At 37.7% G+C, this 21,393-nt stretch overlaps 1 protein-coding gene across 1 annotated transcript; it reads right to left on the bottom strand.

Moving 5' to 3' along the window:
* Nucleotides 1-574: 574 nt before the first annotated feature.
* On the bottom strand, nucleotides 575-18,804 carry mvb12ba (multivesicular body subunit 12Ba). The gene is made up of 10 exons (XM_062434150.1): nucleotides 18,642-18,804; nucleotides 14,312-14,434; nucleotides 9,967-10,074; nucleotides 9,776-9,872; nucleotides 8,991-9,120; nucleotides 8,701-8,844; nucleotides 7,704-7,798; nucleotides 6,461-6,516; nucleotides 5,856-5,915; nucleotides 575-4,023 (listed from the first exon to the last, which is right to left on the bottom strand). Exons 2-10 carry the CDS (start codon nucleotides 14,420-14,422, stop codon nucleotides 3,937-3,939), a joined length of 888 nt encoding a protein of 295 aa, XP_062290134.1. The 5' UTR covers nucleotides 14,423-14,434; nucleotides 18,642-18,804; the 3' UTR covers nucleotides 575-3,936.
* Nucleotides 18,805-21,393: the final 2,589 nt, after the last annotated feature.

Here is a 21,393-nt window from a genome sequence, read left to right on the forward strand (position 1 = left end):
TATGTAGATCTGTCACGTTAACTACTTCAGTTGGACGATATATTGTCTCAGAAATAATCGTGATAAACGATATTATTGTCATTTGAAGATCATTTTATACCACTGATATAATGATAATATAATAGCATATTAATGTAAGGGGAGTGGGGATGGGATTGGAGAGTGGGTGATACACTTGTGTAAAAACACAGACTGTCATTATGGTTGAGGACAGAGTTATTTACCTTTAATTCTTCTACAGTCTCTACTCAGGACGTACACAGTGAGGAATGGAGGACACTACTTGTTTAGCTAATGTGACATGAATAGCCTCTTAGCTGCTAATGTGAAGTGTGACAATACTGAAGTTAAATGTCCATGTATCATATGATAAGTCCATATATAAACATGATGATGCTGATAATTACGTTATTGTACGATAAGTCGATAATTATTGTGAAGGGTCGAGTTACACTGTCATCAATTGTTTTACCAAAATAAAATGTATTTTTTCTTTCTCACCAGAATAAAATCACTTTAGGTCATTTAGTTCATCATAGTTTAATAAAACTTTGTTTATAATACAAATCCAACAGACGTTTTGTTCATTTGTCAGTGAATCAAATCTATTGATGAGACAAAAAATTGTGACTTTGGATCAATAACCTACAAAAATAACTGTCTTACTGAAACCTCTGACACCTGACGTCAGCATGCATGCAAACTAACAGACATCGAAGCAGGGTCGTTACTCGCCGTTAATGCAGACATCTTATTAGTTAGCTATAATGGGTTTCAGCAAAAGTGCTTCCAAGTAAACACCTCCGCTGAAAAAAAAAAAAAAAAAAAAAGATACATGTTTAGTTGTCAAAGAGCAGGCAGATACACTAAGTCCATTCTTTCCCTCTCTCTCTCTCACTCACACTCACACACACACACACACACACACACACACACACACACACACACACACACAGCTCATCTTTTACCCCGAAGCGAACATGTCAACAGTGCAAAATGACAACTGTGTGTCACATTTCTGAAGGAAAAAACAAGAGAGCATTGAGGACATGGTCACAAAACTGAAACGACTAATAAATTAGACAAACAAAAAAAAATATATAACGTCCAAGTAGTTAATCCATGCATTAATGACTTGATAATATAATGACACACTTGCAAGTTGAAATGAAATAAAAAACCTCCTTGGTGTTTTTTTTGGACAATACTGCATATATGCAACAGAAAAGTCTCACTAAACACACGGACTGCCTGTTAAGACATGTTGGAGTGAAGTTAGGACAGTGCAGACTTGGAAATGTATGTTTTTTATAAGGAGGGTCTTGAAAGTTGAAACGTAATTGGTTGATTTTTAGCTCATTAGAGAAAAACATCGAGGGGTCACTATTTTTATGCAGTGCTTTTGCTGCTAAGTAACAGCAACTATGACCTATGAACTAGAACTGACTGTAGTGGTTCAGACTTAGTGCTGAGCTTCACATGACACACAGGTTTAAAAAAAAAAAAAAGCTCACATGAAGAGTCAACAGACTTCTAAACAGATTCAAACTACAAGGGCTCAAAAAGGAGGAAGGAGCTGAATCAAACCTGCCAGTTATACAGAGGACACATCTGCATGTGTAGGCACAAAGCTTTTTTTTCACATGTAATCAAATCAAAACACAAAAAGAGCACTCTTACTGGACAACACTGTTTTTGTTCGGGTGTGTGTGTGTGTGTGTGAAAGTAACTAAATACTGAAAACTGTGAAGATAGTGCTGTTAAAGTAAAGAGAGCAGAGAGAGCAGGGCTGGGTATCGTACCACTTCACCTTTACAAAATAAAAGACGTCTGTCAAGTAGCTGCTCAGATTCATCATCTTCTTCACTTATTCTTCCATTAGAAAGTTTCATTTTAATCAAATGTGTGACCATTATAGCTGATCTTCTTATACAGAGGTGTGTGTTAATTGGAGCCAGACCGATATATCAGTCAACCGATATTGACCTATCACAGATATATTGGTATCGCTGAATATGTTGTTCAATATGCAACAATGTTTTTATGTTATATAGGCCCCAGCATCAAAGATCCAGTATCAGTCAGGCTCTAGTGTTAATATTAGGACCCGGCCAATACTGGATTTTTGGAGCCAATACCCATATTAGGGAATAAAAAAATTCCGATATCGATATATGGGTTGATAATCTCATATACACAGAATATGTCCATAAACACCCTTTTGTTCTCCAAATGTGGTTACCAAACACTTGTGACAAAGGTATATATTGGAGGCGTTATTTTAGTTTAAGAAAAAACTTGAATCAGGAAAAAGGATTAAATGTACATAAAATGCTGCCTGTATATCTATATGTAAACCGGCATCTATCGGACAGTATAAACACAGATACCCATATATCTGTGATAGGCCAATCTCGGCCGATAATATCAGTTGACTGATATATCAGTCGGGCTCTAGAGAGAACACTGACTAAATTAATACTAAAAAAAGAAAATGTTGTGTTTAAATACACTAGAACAAAGGAAGCCAGTTACCTATAACTGACTGTGCCTTATTCCAGAGAAAAATGTGGATGTCTGTGCTGCACCTATTAAAACAGAGTGAGAGACTTCAGGATGCTTCCAGGTATCACACACAGTCTCTATGCTCACATGGAATATGAAACTCTTACATTTGACTGGAGTTGTAATATAAAGAGAGATCAGGGCCGAGTGAGTGAGAAACACCTCTGTCTACTTCTGTCACTTTCATTGTGAACAACAGAATGTACACACAAGTAGACAGAGGTGTGAGCTACTGACCTGTTCTACATAATTATTATTTTCATTTATATCATTCACATATGAATCCTTCACATGCTACCAGTGCAGATATTGTATGTTGATTAAAATAACTGAAAACAGTCGACACTCACATTTTTTTTGAACATGTTAAAGTGTGTTAATATGCTCTTTAAATAAAAACACTTTACAAATATTAGTAGTGAAAAAATCGTCTTGTATCTGTACCAAAAATAAAACAATTAAAGTGTTGTACTGGCTCTAGTATGGAAACTGATACCCAGCCCTGTTAAAAATATAAAACATAATTAGAGTTATTGGCAGACATAATATGTGTGAGTTTACACAGTAACAGTGGTTGTGGCTCATATACAGAGACAGTGAAGGAGTGGTTAATTGAGCATCTGTGGCAAAAACGGAAAAGCACACAAATTCCCAAAGACACAAGGTGCGCTTACAGTCACGCCTCTATAATACAGTAACACCTAGAGGACAATCATTCCCCATCGAGAAGCTTCAAAATAAAATCCTATTGTTTCCTTTTGTGTTTCCAGAAAAAAAAAAGCTGAGATTGTTTTTCCCAGCATGTGAGTAACCAATGAGACACACTAATAGTTCATTTCAGAGAGCTGCTCTCCATCACTAATGTTTCAAACATGTCCTTCATGTGGGACATGCTTATTTGCATCACAGAGGAACCACATTTTATGATTCTTTTAACAAGGAAATACATGTTTCCATTTCCTTCAGTGAGAAAGTCCATCCAACAATAGATGAGTCATTCTCACTGTAAATACCAGCTGAGTGATGCACGTAGTGGTTTTCAACAGACTCATGTGATCCCTCTGTATTCAACTTGTGTCTCTGAAAGCTTTCAGTTAAACATAAAGGCTTCCTCCTTTACATTTGTAACAGCACGACAAACACAGAAAGACCACGACGTCTCCCAGAGGTTGAGAGGGTTTCTTTTTTTCTTCTTCTTTTTCTTTCTTCAGGTCGATATGGAGATTGGAGTTTGGAGTTGAGAATGGGAAAGATGGCTTTTTTGTGGGCAGGTCCTCAGTAGTTGTGTACTGGTTTGTCCTGCTGGTGTCCGTAGGGGAGGGGGGAGTGTTGTATGGAGGGAGGAAGGGGGGTGGTTGGGGTTGCAGTCCTTCAGGCCTCAGAGCTCAGAGAGGTTCGTGTCGGGCTGGGAGGGAGGCGGGCGGCTGCACTGTGCTCTGTGCGGAAACTATAATCATACTGAACAGAGGAGAGAGACACGGATTAATACATTGTGAGAAATCATCAAACACTACTGAATCTAACATTCATCACATCATCTGTAAGCTACACATCAAACACAGCACCACACTGGCCTCTGGTGGACACAGTGTGCAATAACAGGAACATTTCTATTTGTTGAGACTGTAAACAGCAATGTTAGAAGAAGATACTTCATTTGTAGTACAACTTGGTTCTTTCATTCAGATCAATACTAAAGTCAAATTAGTTAAAAAAAAAAAAAAAGAAGTGCATGGATGAACATGAATTATATCAAACCATTCTTTGTGTTCTGTTGATCTCACTCAGTGGAAGAACTGACATAAAGAGTCTTTAGTCATTTAGTCTGCTCTCCATTCATGGTCATCTTTAAGTCTGTTATAAGCTTCTCTTGTGTGTGCTCATGCACTTCCACTATTACATAACTGCAGCCGGCTCGTGAACACTACATGTGCCTCTTGAAAACTGAAACGCTGTGGTTTGTGTGCTTCTTCCTACTGATGATTGGCTCATTAGTCTGTCTATTATTGAGTATTACTCATTACTTCTTCTTTGCTGAGAGCTTCCTTACTGACAAGATATCTTCTTCACTGGTGTGTACTGAGTACGTAGACCCAAATGACACACACCATAATACAAATGTAAGGTAAGGTACACTTTACTGATCACCCAAGGGGGAAATTCAAAATGTACACAACAGTAGCAATGTAATGGTGAAGTGATAACAAATAAAATACCATATAAAATAAACAATCTCTAAAATAATCTGTAATTATATAAATTCCTTATACTTCGTAATGTTCCTGGGATTAAACAGTAAGGACAGCCTCAGTCTTATTAGAGGGATGTCAGTTTCTTACACTCATTAACTGGTAACTGACTGGTTCATTTTGAAGGAAAGTTGTGCTGTAGCTTTTGTGTGTGAGAGCGGTCCTGTAGTCTGTGGTCAGAGCTAGCCTGTCTTTCCAGGTTAGCTTCACTTTTAGCTCACCCTTCTTCACTTTAAAGTGTTTTCAATGCGTTTAGTCACAGTGGCTCTCCATGGAATAAATGACTCAGGCTTGGAATGAGGTAGTTTGAGCTACTTAACTTGCACTTTAAACCAGTACACTGGATTTTGAACTTGCACGTTATTTGGACATGTGTTTTATGACAGAATTTTACTATCCTTTTAGACATTACATATAGTTTTTATCTTGCACTTTATAATCAAGGGTTGATTGACTAAGTAAGTGAATAAAGTAAGCAAAGAAAGTAAGTAAAGTAAGTAAGTAAAGAAAGTCGTGAAAGTAAGTACATAAGTAAAGAAAGTAAGTAAAGTAAGTAAGTAAAGAAAGTCGTGAAAGTAAGTACATAAGTAAAGAAAGTAAGTAGGTAAAAGTAAGTAAGTAAAAGTAAGCAAGTAAAGGAAGTAAGTAAAGAAAGTAAGGAAAGTAAGTAAGAAAAGAAAGAAAATAAGTAAAGAAAGTAAGTACGTAAAAGTAAGTAAACAAAGTAAGTATCTATATATATATATATATCTATCTATCTGTCTATCTGTCTATCTATCTATCTATCTATCTGTCTATCTATCTATCTATCTATCTATCTATCTATCTTGGTACCTCACTCTCAGGCCCGCAAGGTACCGATATTTGGCACCAATTGGTTTAATGTGAAGTAATGATTTACCCAACCCTAGTATGCAAACTAACCTAACTACTGAAAAAAATAAAATATTCAGTTCAAAATATAAAATAGTGATACTCTGTTGTGCTGCTGTGTTAACAGATGTCATTAGAACTGATGGACACTCCTTCTGAATCACTCACCTCTTTCTCTATCTCAGCCAGGGACTTGATTGTGATGCCCATGAGGTCAACCTGCTGCAGCTGAACATACAGAGCATTACATTAGAGATGGTTACTGTTCCAGTTAACTCTAGTGTTATATATACAATCATCACTATTATACATGACTCTATTCTGTTTTACTGAACATTTACACACCATCTGCCAATCCCTTTGAATCCACATTATTACTGCTGCAACTATTCATTACTTTCATTATCAATTAACCTGTCAATTACTTGTTTGATTCGTTGATTCGTTGTGTGATCCATACAATTTAGATCACTATTTTTATCAAATATCTTGTTTTGTCCACACCCCAGTTTTACTGTCACAGAGGACTAAAGAAACATTTGAAAAGCTGGAATCAGAGAATTTTGACAGTTTTTTGTTAAAAAATGATACCAAATAATGAATTGATTATCAGAATAGTTTCCTGTTATTTTAATAGTTGATAACTAATCGATTAATGGACTAATCACTGCAGCCATACACATTATATTAAAGATAGATGCAGAACTTGAAGAGAGGAGTTAAAACAGAGAGCTACAGGAGGATTCAAGTCAGACTGAGCTGAGGACACTTACATCAGACGAGGCGCAGGCGAACTTCTCAGAGATCATGAAGGGAACTCCATCCATCGCTGAAAAGGACAGTTCACATTAATAATGAATAAATCCAACCATTGCAATAGAACTCAGGAAACAACACAGAACCCAAAAAACATTCAATCACAACATAAAAACAATAATGACCTACTTTTATGGTGTGAACACAGGGACTAGGTCATAGTGGTTATTATCTTATGTTAGTGACTGTGTGCTGTCTCCACCTGCTATTTTACTTGATTTATGTGCAGCAGTGCAAAGTACAAAAGAGCTGGGGGAAGTGGAATATAGCTCAGAGTGTGTGGTGATTAACCATGACCACAACATGGCCACAGAATACTTCATTCATTCATTTACAGATAACCTCACTGCTCTGACACAGTGTCCTCACCACTGTATAGGGATGGAAGTGTACTGAGCTGTGTAAGCTCACAGTTAAATATGGGTCACAGTTTTATGCTGATTACTCAGAACTGGTTGTTCAGATGTGTCCCACCACAAATCAAATGTGTTGTGTTATGAACAGCTTCGCTCAAAGGGGAGCCTCTCAGAGAGGGGAGGGGGACAGTTATATTTAAATATAGGAATAATGGTGCACATTTTAATAATAATGTTGCACTTAGTCAGTGTCATGGGAGGATCATCCAGCTCAGGTCTCTCATTTGTCATTCTTACAGCAGTGACACAAAATGGGCATAGGTAACCAAGGTAACCAGGACAACCAGTGGTGTGCTGCCAAAACATTCCAGGTGGAACTTGGATTCTAGAATTATTGTTCCACACATCAGACTAAGTGGATTATAAAACTATTTTGGTGCGCCCTCATAGCTGAACCATATACCCACAACGTCCCTGGTTCCACTCTCTGCCACCAACTGTCCCATAAAGGGCAAAAAAAGACCCCCCCCAAAAAAAGATTATATTATGCGTCACAGAACACACCAAACTGAATAAGCTGCTTATCAAACCCAACATCCTCTAACAAAGGTTTCAAGATGAATACACACACCGTTACACTCCTACCACATGACTGAAAGGCTGCTGACTTCACACTTCCTGTTCCTTATTTCATCTTCTTGAGCCCACAGGAGACACTGTTGCATTTACACAACAGGTTTACACACACTTCTAACACCATGTGTTGAACATGTTTCAATAACACATTTTATGTGACTCTGGGGAGAGGATGTTGAGGAGAAGACAGTAAGAAGCTGTTACTAACCTGAGATAGCATACAGGTTGGAGTTCTGGTGCTCATAGTCCGGCCTGGTGGTGTTCTTCCCTCTGAAACTGGCTGGGAGGGTCATGGAAATATGCCTGAGACATGAAGAAAAACAAACAAATCAACAACAACACAGACACAGACACACAATCTGGTAAGTGATGGAGACAAAACACTGATGTTCACTGGAAACCTGGAGCAGATTATTCCTTACTGTGTTATTGTGACATACACTAAGCTCTACAGCTAGAGGAGGAGCAGAGAGGACAGGAAACAGCTGGAGCCTGTAGGGTGGTGTCTCTTTATAATTTGTCTTTAGGCTTTAAGGGATCTGTCTTTGTTTAGGCATTTGCTCTCATGAGAAAGTACATTATTTATTGTATTGTGCAATCGTCACCAAATGAACTTTAACATGGATTCACATAAAACCTGCACCAAAAAACTGACTCCAACCTGTCTTAGAAACAGGTACTAACAGACAGCACAGACTGACCCAACCTGTTTTTCTCCTCTTTATAGGGCTGTGTAAAAAAATAAAAATCTACATTTTGATAACAACCTCAATGTTTTCCACTAGAAGAGATAAAGCTCACTGTAATGACTTTCCTCCTCTCTTTACCGGCTCTGAAAAGATCCCTTCCTAACAGAACTACACTGTTCTGACAAGGGAGCAGACACACAGTCCTCCACCTGATCCAATTCCCCAATTTAGTGAATCACCATTGAAACAAGGTAATCTAAGTTACTTGTCAATTCCAAGAACACTGTACATAATGTATGAACTTTTCTTTGTGTTCCAGCTGATGCGTCACTTTTTCCTACTTGACTGTGATCTAAAGATAGAGCAGCTTCCTTGAGGAAAGGATAGTCAAGGACAGTGAACATCCTCTTTCCAGTGTCAGTCCTGTCAGTATAATACAGGATATACAGTATGTGAGATAGTTAGATTTGCACATGTTGACGTGAGTTAAAACAGACATAATATGAGGGGACGTACTTCGGCATAGGAGCTGCTGGCACTGCGGCTGAGCTGGATGTTGAGTTAACGTTGTGGGTGTTGTTGGTGGTGGGTGTGTGGGTGGAGTCCTGGGCACGAGGAACAGTCCCCATCCGATACCAGATTCCCATGTTATTAAGCTCTCTGTAAAAAAAAAAAAAAAAAAAAAAAAAAAACTGTCAGTGGCATTAATAAGCAGAAAGATCTGACCATCCAAAAATGTACCTTCTCATTAATACTTTGTCTGATTTATTATTTAAAGTCTACAACTATGATCCCAAGCTGCTCACCCTATGAAGGTGTACTGGGGGGGGGCCTGCTTGGAGCGTCCCAGGATGCGGATGTCACAGATGGCTGCTTCTGTGGAGTCCCGTGGAATAAACTTGATGCAGAGTCGCCTCTTCCTGAAGGCCTGCTCCTCTGTATGACACCAGAGACACACACAGACACTCTGCATTAATCAAACATCAATGACATTGTTTTGTGTCCATGTGGTTTATTTAAATTTAAAGGGGTTCAAATGTGAAAATAAACGTATGAATAACTTGCACACATTCTTTTTTTGTGGATCCAGCATCAAATTTCTGCTTTTTATCCATTTACAGAGAATATATTAGAGGATTATGGCAAAAATGTCTAAGTGGTGTAACCATAAAAAACGTTGTACCAAATCATTCAACTTGCTTAAAAACAGTAAATTCTCAATAAAACACCATATCAACTAGTTTGGCATGATCTTACATTATAACTTTTATATTAAATAAAGGTAATGGAATACTATTGTTCTAAATATTAAGGTGGATAAGATGTTTCATATTTATCATTCTTTTGTGGTTACACCATTTGACATTTTCAGGAGCATTCAGTCTTACTTTTGGTTAAAATAGATGGTGCAAATGTCATTTCAAATGATATATAAGCAACAAAAATACTAAATGTACATTTTAACAAACCTGATGCTGCTTTAACTGATTTTTGAATTGCTCATCTTACCAAACGTATTTGTCACTGACATATATAGATGCCACAGAGGTTATGAACCATTATTTAAAGATACTAAATTTGAGAAACTTACGGGTGTCAACAGTCTCCTGGATTGGGATAAAGCCCACAGGCAGGGTGTCCTTTATATCGATCAGCTTCATGTCCACAAGAACATTACCTAAATGGCTCTGTGAGGGAAGACAAATGAGAGCAGGGATTATGAGGAGAAAGATAAGAGAGCAGATAGGGAAGGTATTTTAAACCAACTCAGAGTTCACTTACATTTTCCTTAGAGAAGACCCTGGTGAAGCAGAGGTAGCGGGTCACCTTGGATTTGAAAAGGCCGTCTTTCCACAGGTCAGCATCCAAACCGTCTGTTGTAGTAGACACCTGGAGGTACATAAAGAAGGGAAGCTCATTAACAGGGATGCACCCATCATACTGTTTCAATCACAGTACCAATACTTAGTCAATACTGAGTACTGATATGATACCAATGTTTCATTAATAAACTGTATGGCTCACTGTGTGGAAGAGACTGAGGTCATTCTTTGATGTGTAAGGCTACATCAGACTTGACTTTGCTTTCTTAACTTCATAAAATCAAATGTAACAAAAACATATGTTTATTTGTTTAAAATGATATAATTATGAAATGATGTGAATGATTCGAGTCATTTGTTTGCAGGAGGAAAACAGCAAATATACACCTGATTCAGGTTGGTAACATTTAGCTGCAATGATTCAACAACACTGGTCTTTGACTGCAATCTAGATACAATTTTATATTCAAGACAGGTATTATATGCACAAGCTAACATTTAATGTTAGAAACACACTGAACTCAGTGAATGGGGCTGTGTGTGTGTGTGTGTGTGTGTGTGTGTGTGTGTGTGTGTGTGTGTGTGTGTGTGTGTGTGTGTGTGTGTGTGTGTGTGTGTGTGTGTGTGTGTGTGTTTTTGGTCTGTCATAGGTTACTTTTGGGGACAAATTTCAAGCACCAGTTGACTGGGGACGGATTGGGGACAAAAGCTTTCTCCTTCTGATGTCAGAGTTCATCCAGGTGAGAGTTAACTAGGGTTGTGAGGATATGCTTATCTCCTGATACTCCTCATTCTATACTATCATGATACGTGGGTGACGCTACGATTCAGAATTGAATGAATAGAAAAAGAGGCTCTATTTTCAGTCTCTTGCACCAGTTTACTGTATGCCAAACCATTCACTGCTCCTTATTCCACTGAAACACAATAAGAACCATAACAGGCAGATAAGATAAATGTTCTGCAGCCCTTCTCATTTAAAAGTTAACTGCATTAATTAATGAGTTGATTCATCTGAAAGCATCTTACAGAGTGAGGAGTGGGTGTAGTGCTCAGCTATGTTGTTATTAACATCATGTCTCCAGCAGTATAGAGCAGCCTCTCTGCTGCACTGTCACACTTCACTGTACAAGATGCTGAGCAGGCACAGTGTTAGAGGTGACACAGACTGAATACTGAGTTATTACTTCACCTCACAGTTGGTTCAAGTTGTTAAATGCTGCAGTGTGTGTTGATCAGCTGGTCTTCTTACTGCTGATTAGAGGTGGGCGATATTACTGATATACTCAATGTATTGCTGCTTGTTCTATGTGTGATGTAGGAAATGACAATCATCAATAATACATCTAGTACAAACTGTCACATAATTTGCAAGTTTTGGTGTTTGGCTTTTTGGGCTGTTTACTTGCCCAGCCACTAAAATTGAGTGTGGCTCTAAAGCTGTTGCTGCTTTTAGTTTTAGTCCACCCCTCAGCTCAGAGAAAACTCTTAATGAATCCATCTTTTAAACCTCACATACTGTTCATATCCTGACCGGCTTAAATATAATTAGTGTAATTGATCTAATTTGAATTCATGTTTTCTTTTGGATTTAAACTATCTGTTTATGGTGTGAAAATACAATCACAATTAAAGCTGCGAGCAGAGTTGGGCGGGACCTCGCCCCCTTGCGCACATCGCGGCGAAGCGGAAAGGTTTCCGTCAGGTGCATTTAGACGAATTCAGACCCGGGCATTTATCGGACACTGCAATAAGTATAGATATATACGTTACACACACTCTCTCTGTCTGCCTCTGTCTGTCTGTGTAGACATTTAAACTGAGCAACTGAAATGAACTGCCACTTTGATGTGTCAAACAGGAGAGGAACTTATTTCCAGTGAAACCTGTAGATATGTTTGTAGTTCATGCTCATGTAATTCGTGTTTGATCTAGACTTTGACAGCAATGTCAGTGAAATAGTTGACAGACTGCACAGATATCTAAAATCATAATAATTCAGTCAATAAACTTGATCTAGAAACAGAAAACTTCCTTATCAGGTATCATGACAAGTTTTCTCCACTGGGTGGCACACTAAGACCACAAATAAACCTGGCTGAGCCAGCTGCATACACACAAATACAGTCGTTGCCATGGTAGTTAACGACTGCAGAGCATGACAACAGAGCATGGGCAGACAGAATGGAGATTTTGAATTGAATGGGAGAGGAACAGGATGCATATGAGTGTCCGCGGATCAAAAAGTATAAAACATAGCCAGACCAAATTACACACATCTATAGATGAGACTTGTGGCTACATTTTGACGTTTGAATGGAGTCTGTAACTGAAAGTATGCAGGAATAATATATATATTTTGAAAAGCCTGAAAGATCGTCGAAAATCCCACATCTAACGGCAAACTGTGCACTTCCTGTTGGATTTAGGTCAGTGGTGTCAGCGCGTGATTTGTAGGTCTTGATAAGACAAACAATTGAGTTTTGGTTTGATCTTTCTACGCCATTCCTATCAGGCGTAGTGGCCGTTTTACTGTTTCTAGGGGTGGCGCTAGAGAGCCAATTTTGGCACTTTTGGGGTTAATTTTTCCATTTTATCAAATTTGTGGCCAGGCCTGATGTGCGTGGTGAATTTGATCTGTCCTGGAGCATGTTTAGGTGGTCAAATTCAGGGTCAAAGTGGCATTACACTCTCCTCCCATTCATTGTCTATGGGAGCGTTATTGGGCACTTGACCTTTGAGGGCTTCTAAAATCCAAACCGGACGAGTAATGAAAAAGTTGTTCTAAATTTTTGTGCAGCAGGGTGTGCTAAGTCAGCTATTTAAATTTGAAGCCGCCACGATGAACGCCCTCGGACAAGATAACGTTTGTAGGAGGCCGAAAATCGTTGAAAATTCCACATGTAACAGCAAATTGTGCACTTCCTGTTGGATTTAGGTCAGGGGTGTCAGCGCATGATTTGTAGGTCTTGATAAGACAAAAAAATGAGTTTTGGTTTGATCTTTCTACGACATTCCTATCAGACATAGTGGCCGTTTTAGTGTTTTTAGGTGGCGCTAGAGAGTTCGACGTTGTTTGTTTTTCCATTTTATTGAATTTTTCGCCAGACCTGTTGTGCGTTCCAAATTTGGTGAGTTTTGGAGCAGGTTTAGGGGGTCAAATTAAGGCGCAAAGAGGCGGTAGAATAATAATAAACGATACAAATACAATAGGGTACAAGGGCAGGACTCCTCTGCCTTTCGGCTCGGTGCCTAATCACACTCCTTCTGAAACAGACACAGCTTAATCCTTCCCATCTCCTGGAATTACAATTCAACAGCCTTTGATCTTGCGAGACGAAACGCAACAATATTTCTCGTCGATGTGAATTTTGTCTCACGAAGCTATAATTAAGGTGCGCTTCCAAAAAAAAAAAAAAAGACGACTGGTTTTCAATCGATCACTCGCACGTCATGTCTTCTCTTTATAATATCACATGTGGATCATTAACCTTGTTGCAGCTTCTACCTGCTGAGAAGATCTCAGTCAGCAGTAGGAGATGAGGAGAGGAGCAGGTTAACCTCAGGTCTCTACACTGAGAGACTGAAGTAGGAGGAGCAGGGAATCTAGCAGCTATGGAAGCCTAATGATGCAAAAAGTCAAATGAGTCACACTACAAATTATAACTTATGTATTTATGTGATACAGGATTTGTGCAATTTACTTTTATTTCAGTTTTTTTATTAGCAATATGTTATAATTTGTGATAATTGGATTCTTTATTTAACTTATATTTATATATTAGAATTGTTTCTACTCTTTATAATTTACTTTTTAGTATTTGTGATTGTATATAACTTTTATATTTATGGTTGTTATTTCCATAAATACCAAAATGATCCATCTATAAAATATCTATATGGGGAAACCTTTTACAGTGCTGCATACTGCATATGATAATTATATATTTAGAAAGTAGAAAAAAATGTTTCCATTCCATTTTGTGAATTTTAAATAAAAGAACAGTCATGTATTTCCTCATTGTAGTATAATATAAATATGGTTAAAATCTCGTCTCGATCTCGTGAGCTGAGTGTATCGTCACACCCCTAGCTATTATACTGTATATTCATTCCTATATTAAAATGAGTCAACTACACAGTGCAGGACTCTGTGTAGATTTCTCTGACAGATTGAAGTATTTAGATATTAAAGATTAACCAGCAAGTTCAAATGTTCTGTATAAATTGTAAAACATTCCGACACAAAATTTTGAGGGTATATAAATAAAATATATTATTTAGCGTGATGTTCAGGGACTTACTACATCATATCCGGTGGGTGCCCTGTTTCTGGAGGCTACAACTCCCACTCCAGTGATGGGGTCCATGGGCATCTCCGGCAAAGCTTCAGAAAGTTCCCGAACCTCAGGCATGTTTGTAGAGGTCTGCAACAGACAGCACCAAGACAGATGAGCTTCTAGAAACTTCAGGGAGAGATAGCAGGTCAACAGTAAATGCCACGTAGAAGTGCTATACATTAGGGCTGGACGATTATGGCAAAAATCATAATCACGATTATTTTGATCGATATTGAAATCGCCATTATAAAACACGATTATTCATAGATTTGTAAACATAAGCATTTATTGAACCACCAGAACTCAACTTGAAATATATTTGAACAGCACAACCAGAAATAAATTAAAATCAAGAAAAAAATATAATGATAAATGGAAATAATAGTGTCACACATTGACCGTGAGACGCACGCATTTCAAGCAGTTCACACGCTCTCACGCCACACCTATCGTTTCTCACGCTGAGAAGTGATAGATCCCACCTCACAGAAATTAATATATTATATACAGAATGTAATCCATACATCCCAACTCTCCGGCATGTTGATGGCGGCTCCTTGACGCCCGCATATGAGATCCAATCTCCCGGAATCTGGAGCGAACGAGCGCGTGCGTGTGTGTTTGTGTGACTATCAATGCAGCGCATGTGAGAGCACAGCGTCCTTTTAGCTCTGTAATGCTGCTTATTAGACAGCACTACCCCCCCCCCTAAAAGGCCAAAATCGATATTGCGATGAGAAAATTCAATTAATCGTCCAGCCCTACTATACATCATCTGAAAGCTGTGAAACTAGAGATTCATTTGGCATGCAGCTTAGCACTATGGGTAAGCCATACATTTGCTCAATTATGTCTCATAAGTTGTTGCAGCAATTTTTGTGTTGATAGCATTTAAACACAACTGGTGCGAAATGTAACTATTTTGATTACTTAAAAATGTAGAAAAATGGTCAAAAAACTCTCCAAAATATCACATTAAGACACCAAGAGCCTGAGAAACGCCACAGAAAACTTCATGCTGTGGTTTAATATCAAAAACATTTGATATTTGAAGATTTCTGTAAGAGTTGCATTTTTCTGCCACTGGATTGTGAATATTTTTGTTCTGGAAATTGATCAGAAATCCTCTTCCTGTCAGTATACATGATATCCATACATCCTCTGAACACCAGTGTTAAAAATGGTCTCACTACAATAAAATGGCTACTGTGAGGACTAACATCATCACACACATCACATCATCACAGTGTCAGAAAATATTCAAATACACCATTTTTAGAGTAGCATGTCTATAAATGGTAGATTTGCGGGTACCCATAGAACTTATTCATGGTTTTCTTTCACCACCCTTCCTGACAACGGAAGAAATGCCAATCTCAGCTTACCTAAAAAATATATATCTGAAGCTTTTCACAGTGTGATGTCATCCGTATGAAGTAGACAAACCGAAACAGTGAACATTCCCTTCCTATGACATCATCAGAGGGCTTCATGACAACGCCCAATAAACTGATACTACATACCTTCTCACACACACACACACACACACACACACAGTTGTGGATCATTTAGATAAAATAAGTGATTGATTGTTCACCACTTCATTTTTCAAGCAAAAAAAAACAAACAAACACTGTGTTATTCCTGCTGTAAATCATGAGGACTTCCTGCTTTTCTCTGTCATGATAATAAAGTGAATGAGTGAGTCTCACTCAGACAAAACAAACTATTTGATAACATCATGATGTTGAGTTTTGCCTTTTGGTTTGTTTTTTTACTCTCTTCTGGCATTTAGAAGAGTATATATAGACTAAGACATCAATCAATCAATCAAACTTTTGTTTAGCACTTTTCATACATCATAATTATATATATTGTGTTACATCATAATGTAACACAAAGTGCTTTATATAGTCAAAACAAACAACAAACAAACAAACAGAAAAAAAATCATTAAAAACAGGAATGAATGAAAAGCTATCATAACTCTCAAGAATCCACAATGAGGAAACACCAGAGGTAGGATAAAAATGTCCACACAAAAAAAGAATCATCCCCAAATAAAATAAAATGGTAATAAGAGTTTAATAAAAGTATTTAAAAAATATTTAAAAGAAAATAATAAAATAAAGTCACTATAGAATAAAGCTGGTAAAACAGTAAATGTTAGGAGTAAAAGTAATGAAGTAAAATCAGACATAAAAGGTGGGTTATGAAATGCTGCAGGTTAGTTTAGGTAAACATCAGCAGTGTATATGAGCCCTAAAACCCCCTCCAGCTCCATTTCTCATAGAGAAAGATGATTTTTTGTAATCATGTTTCTACATGGATTCTTACATTAGAAGGATTTCAGACAGGCGATGTGTCACTGTGACAGCAGGATGGTGAGATGAATAAGACATTGTCATCGTATGTGTGATCATAGCCAAAATAATTCCATCCACAGACTAACTGTAAAAGTGAAACTAACAGCAGGCAGTAGGGATGCACCATATCTTATCTGATATGAAGATATTTTCCTGCTGATGCCAGTATGCACTTCTTCTTTTTCTCCACCTGGCTGAGGAGACAATGATGCATGCAGTCATAGATTGTACTGTATGATCAAGACAGACAGAACATGAAGAAAGAGCTTAGGAAGGAGCTCAGCTTTAAAACTTTAATGAACCTTCCAAGTGTCGAGCAGGAGAGTTTTCTTCGACTTAATTGTGTAGAATTTAATCTCTGCTCTACACTCTGGAACAGAAGGTGGAAATACTGCATGTAATAAAAAGAGTGGAGTATCCTCAATCATCAAATCATCATCAAATCAAATTCTACCAAATAGAGTTTGCCCACAGCCTGTTCTTTCACTGCACTATCAGCTGTTGCTGAGAGCTGAGGTCTACAGTATGTAAACGGTAGTGTTTGTGTGACAAAGTGACAACAAAGCCACACATGCCACCTCTTTATGTGCCTGGTAAATGTGACTTCACTCACTTCTAATCTGTTTGCTGCAGATAATTCTTACAGCTTTGACTGAAAGAACAACTCTCCAGCCTGGTAGGATACTGCAACACAGAAGCATATTAATGAGTACTGAGCAGTGTGGGATTTACACAGTGCAGAAAACACTCTTGAAGCTGTCTGGACAACAGAGGCCCCCTGCATAGCTTCTTCCTGGCTACCACTGTAATCTGTTCAGAGCAGTGACAACAAGACAGAAAGTAAGAGGCTGAATGACAGGAGGCTGTGTGCCAATGAGCTGACACCTCCATATCCACACAGCACATACAGCATCTGTAGCTGAATGTGCATTCACATGTACATGGAATTACTCCCCACTTTAAGATTTAGCATCATCTTAGAAAGATCCAAGTAACCTGATTCACTTTGTTAATGTGTTTTCTTCATTGTTTGCACTTCAAGTAGCTCCTCATACCCACAGAAACGAGTCAATTTAAATCATTACATTTAAATTCCAAGTATGTTTGTCATCTCTTAACACACATTTGGGAGATGAACACCAAACTCAATATGAAAATCAGTTCCTCTTTCTTCAAGAAACAATTCACTTAGTAAGAGAAGACTCAGCTCACGGTGTAATTGACATTTTCAAAATGCTACTTTTACAACCATTTTACCGTGTTACAATACTAATCATCATTTAATTGTTATATATAATATGTTATATGTTGAAGAGCTGTATAAATACCATTGTTGAATTAACTATGCTAGCTATGTACAGAGGTACCACAGCACTGTAAGCATTCACCACATTATTTTATATGGAGTAAACATCATTAAATCCAACCATGTATCATATGAATTCAACATGTCCTTCTCTTCATACTGGCCATGTCTCGCATTGATTCTGTTAACAGCTAACAGTGTGCATAACTAACCCAACTCTACCAATCCACGTCAAAACAACACAAACGAACACTTATGATAACCAGTTAGCGTTAGCCCCTCTTATGGTTTGTCAACCGTAGCAGTACAGCTATGCGACAAAGCTAGCAAGCTAGTCAGCTAATGCTAACACGATAAACTATCCAAACACCAGCTGCCCGACGCTAACGTTAGCTCGGCTGTTGCTGCCCAGCCTGTTGGGCATATGATACCCACCCAGAAAATATACGAGCTCATGACACATTCTTCATTCAGTTTAATATCACACCACTTGATACAAAGGCAGCGTTACATGTCATATCGTCGTGCGAAGACTGAATGTGTATTAATTGCGAACTGTTAATTACAAGATCGATCATGTTAGCTAACGTTAACTAGCTAACTGCTAGGTTAGTCTACTTACCAAGCGCGGATAACTAATGAATCCGACCAGTCTCCTTCTATTGTCTGTTGTGTTATTCTCTGTCAGACGTATTCACACCTCCGAGGCAATTTGCATCCTTACGGGATCCCTGTTATCAGTGAGCCGATCCAAAACATGAGCTGTTTGGCATATATACTTTGCATAGTGGTACTCAATCTAGCGGGTTCAGTATGGGGCCGTGAGTGGAGCTGTGGGGAGGACTCGGGCGGGGGGAGTGCTAGCCAGCCTCCCCCTCTCCTGCCCGGAGCTTACGTATTAAACAAACATGTAAACATAAATAACAGTATCATGTAATAATGATGCAGTATCATGTGTGTCTGGACGCTTTTTATTCAATTATTTTTAAAGCATGCAGTCAGTGGAGAATAATAGGGTGGATTAGGGTAATGTGGGACATTAATGTGGGAAAATTATGCTCCAGTGCATTTATCTGTTTTTCTATTTAATTATTTTAAAGCTAACTATTATATGCAGAATATGTAGGTTATATTGTTTAAAATGACACATGTGAACATGTGATACAGGCTGCTAGTTTTTTAACCAAAAAATTGTAGGCCTACTAAATTAAATGACCAAATATGGGCAAACACATTTCAGAATGTTTTGGCAGATAAGGTTGCTTTGTATAATTAAATGAAACATTAAAAAAAAAATCTATAGCCATGACACCAGTGTCCAAGGTTACAAAATCCAAAAAATTCTGAAACTTTTGAGTTAATTATCTTCTGTTTTAACAAGGAAACATCTTTCATAATGATAGTAGGTGTTGATATAATGTATTGGATTCATATGCAAATAGGGTAAACAAATCAAAATTGCAAAAATTGTTCCACACTACCCTAATCCACCCTAACAGAATAATACATGTATGCAGCTATAAAGACTTCATGTGCAGCATGCGGTCAGTTTGTGGTAATTTAATTATTTGCAACCTTGTGTGTTAATACTTGTTACACTAAATCACTCTATAAACTGAAATGATAGAGGCCTCAAGACAAAACCTGCTTTATTATAATCTTGAATCTCTATCGTATAAGTTAAAGCTCTATATTTATAGGGCCTTTATTTTTTTGTGCTGACATGGTGCATTCTGTTAAATAAAAGTGATAATTATGTTATCAGGTAGCCACAAACTGACTTAGTCCATACAATTTATGAGGTGCCTGAGGAGAACCTCTTCAATAATGTAAGCTATGACTCTATAACTCTAAACAAGCACATCTCCCCCTCAAGAACATTTACATCATTTCCTTAAACACTTAACATGCTGAGGCCAATTACACAACAGTCAGAGGGTTTTTCAGGCCATACAGGGTGCTGCAGTGTAGGGGGATTTAATGTCAGAGTAAGGAATGAATTTGTTTTATGTGCAAATTTTATCTCACATGGGTTCATTGGTTAGTCAAGAAAATCTTGACCTACGCCATGATCAAACAACTGAGTCTTAACAGTAATATTAAAAATAAAAGAAACAGAGATCTATATATCCTGACTTTCAGTCCCAAAGCACTGGATCCTACATCTTCCATAATGCCTTTAATAATGATAATATATTTTAATATATTTTTGTTGTTTGAACTTACTGCTTGGTAATTTCCCACATTCTCCAATATCCACACTTCCCAGCAGGCTTTTGTCTTAAATGAGTAGTCTTCAAGCAGAGTCTAAAATAACCATAATGACATCAAAATGACATAATTAGGGGCATTTTTCTCCCTTCCAAAGCCACATAAAAATAATAATGATTTATTATAGAACATTTATAAACAGAGTTATAAAGTGGTTACCATGTGGCTACAGTCAAATAAAATGGAGCACTGCAACTTAAAAAACATATTTTCACATGTCCATGATGTATGACCTTTAGCATCTTTAGTTTTTCAGATATCAACTTTCAAACAGAGTCTGTTGAATTTGTTTAGTCGCTGCTTTTTTCTCTCCAGCATGGAGATGTTTAAAGACTGCCAAACCTACTGGTAACCACAGTGAATGTGGTTATGCTATATCTGGATGCTGTGATCATATTTGCATAGTATTATAACATTTATTAAGTAAGGGGCATCTCAGTACGCTTACAGTAGCTTATATACATCTGTATATCCTCATCACATTCTTGAGCAGCAAAGGTTGTAACATGTGGTATTGAGCTGGGCTGTAGTAGAGGAAAAGTGGAACTATGATGGTTTACTTTGAAGCACTTAAGTCATTGAAAAAATGTAATCTTGCTACTAAAAGAGAAAAGAAAGACAGGAGCAAGAGAGCTGTTTTGTGTATACAACGTTCATGCAGTGTTTCAGAATGGTTTAATATTGATATGTAATGTGTTTAGCTAGAATGTTCTGTATGATCTATGTTGTTCATTTGATAACCCTTTCCTGGATTACACATATCTTACAGTCAATGCAAAGCACCAACATTCAATAATACATCCAATTCAGTCTTGCAGATTTTGGAAGGGACCATGGGCTGATAGCTAGTGGAGTTTTGCGACACTAACATGAAGTAACCAGTTTTATTGTCAGCCCATAATTATCAAAATGTTATACAATTTCATGATGCTTGTAATGTACATTAACTTTACTCATTGTTTTATATATATTTGAATTGTGTATTTTTAAAGCTCTTTTTCAATGATACTTCCGTGTTGAACAGACTGGGTTAGCACTGATTACAGCCAGGTCTTATTTGGTTGATTTTTTATTATATTATAGAATACACCAGGGACCAGGGT

This window comes from Scomber scombrus, chromosome 15 (assembly GCF_963691925.1).
Source record: "Scomber scombrus chromosome 15, fScoSco1.1, whole genome shotgun sequence".
Classification (NCBI taxonomy): domain Eukaryota; kingdom Metazoa; phylum Chordata; class Actinopteri; order Scombriformes; family Scombridae; genus Scomber; species Scomber scombrus.

What these genes read in the sequence shown, in the direction of transcription:
- mvb12ba (XM_062434150.1), bottom strand. Translation starts at nt 14,422, where the DNA reads ATGCCTGAGGTTCGGGAACTTTCTGAAGCTTTGCCGGAGATGCCCATG. An exon ending in CCAGCAGCTCCTATGCCGAA is followed by an intron (nt 7,799 to 8,700) that starts GTACGTCCCCTC and finishes TTCATGTCTCAG; the next exon opens with GCATATTTCCATGACCCTCC. An exon ending in CAACCTGTATGCTATCTCAG is followed by an intron (nt 6,517 to 7,703) that starts GTTAGTAACAGC and finishes TGTCCTTTTCAG; the next exon opens with CGATGGATGGAGTTCCCTTC.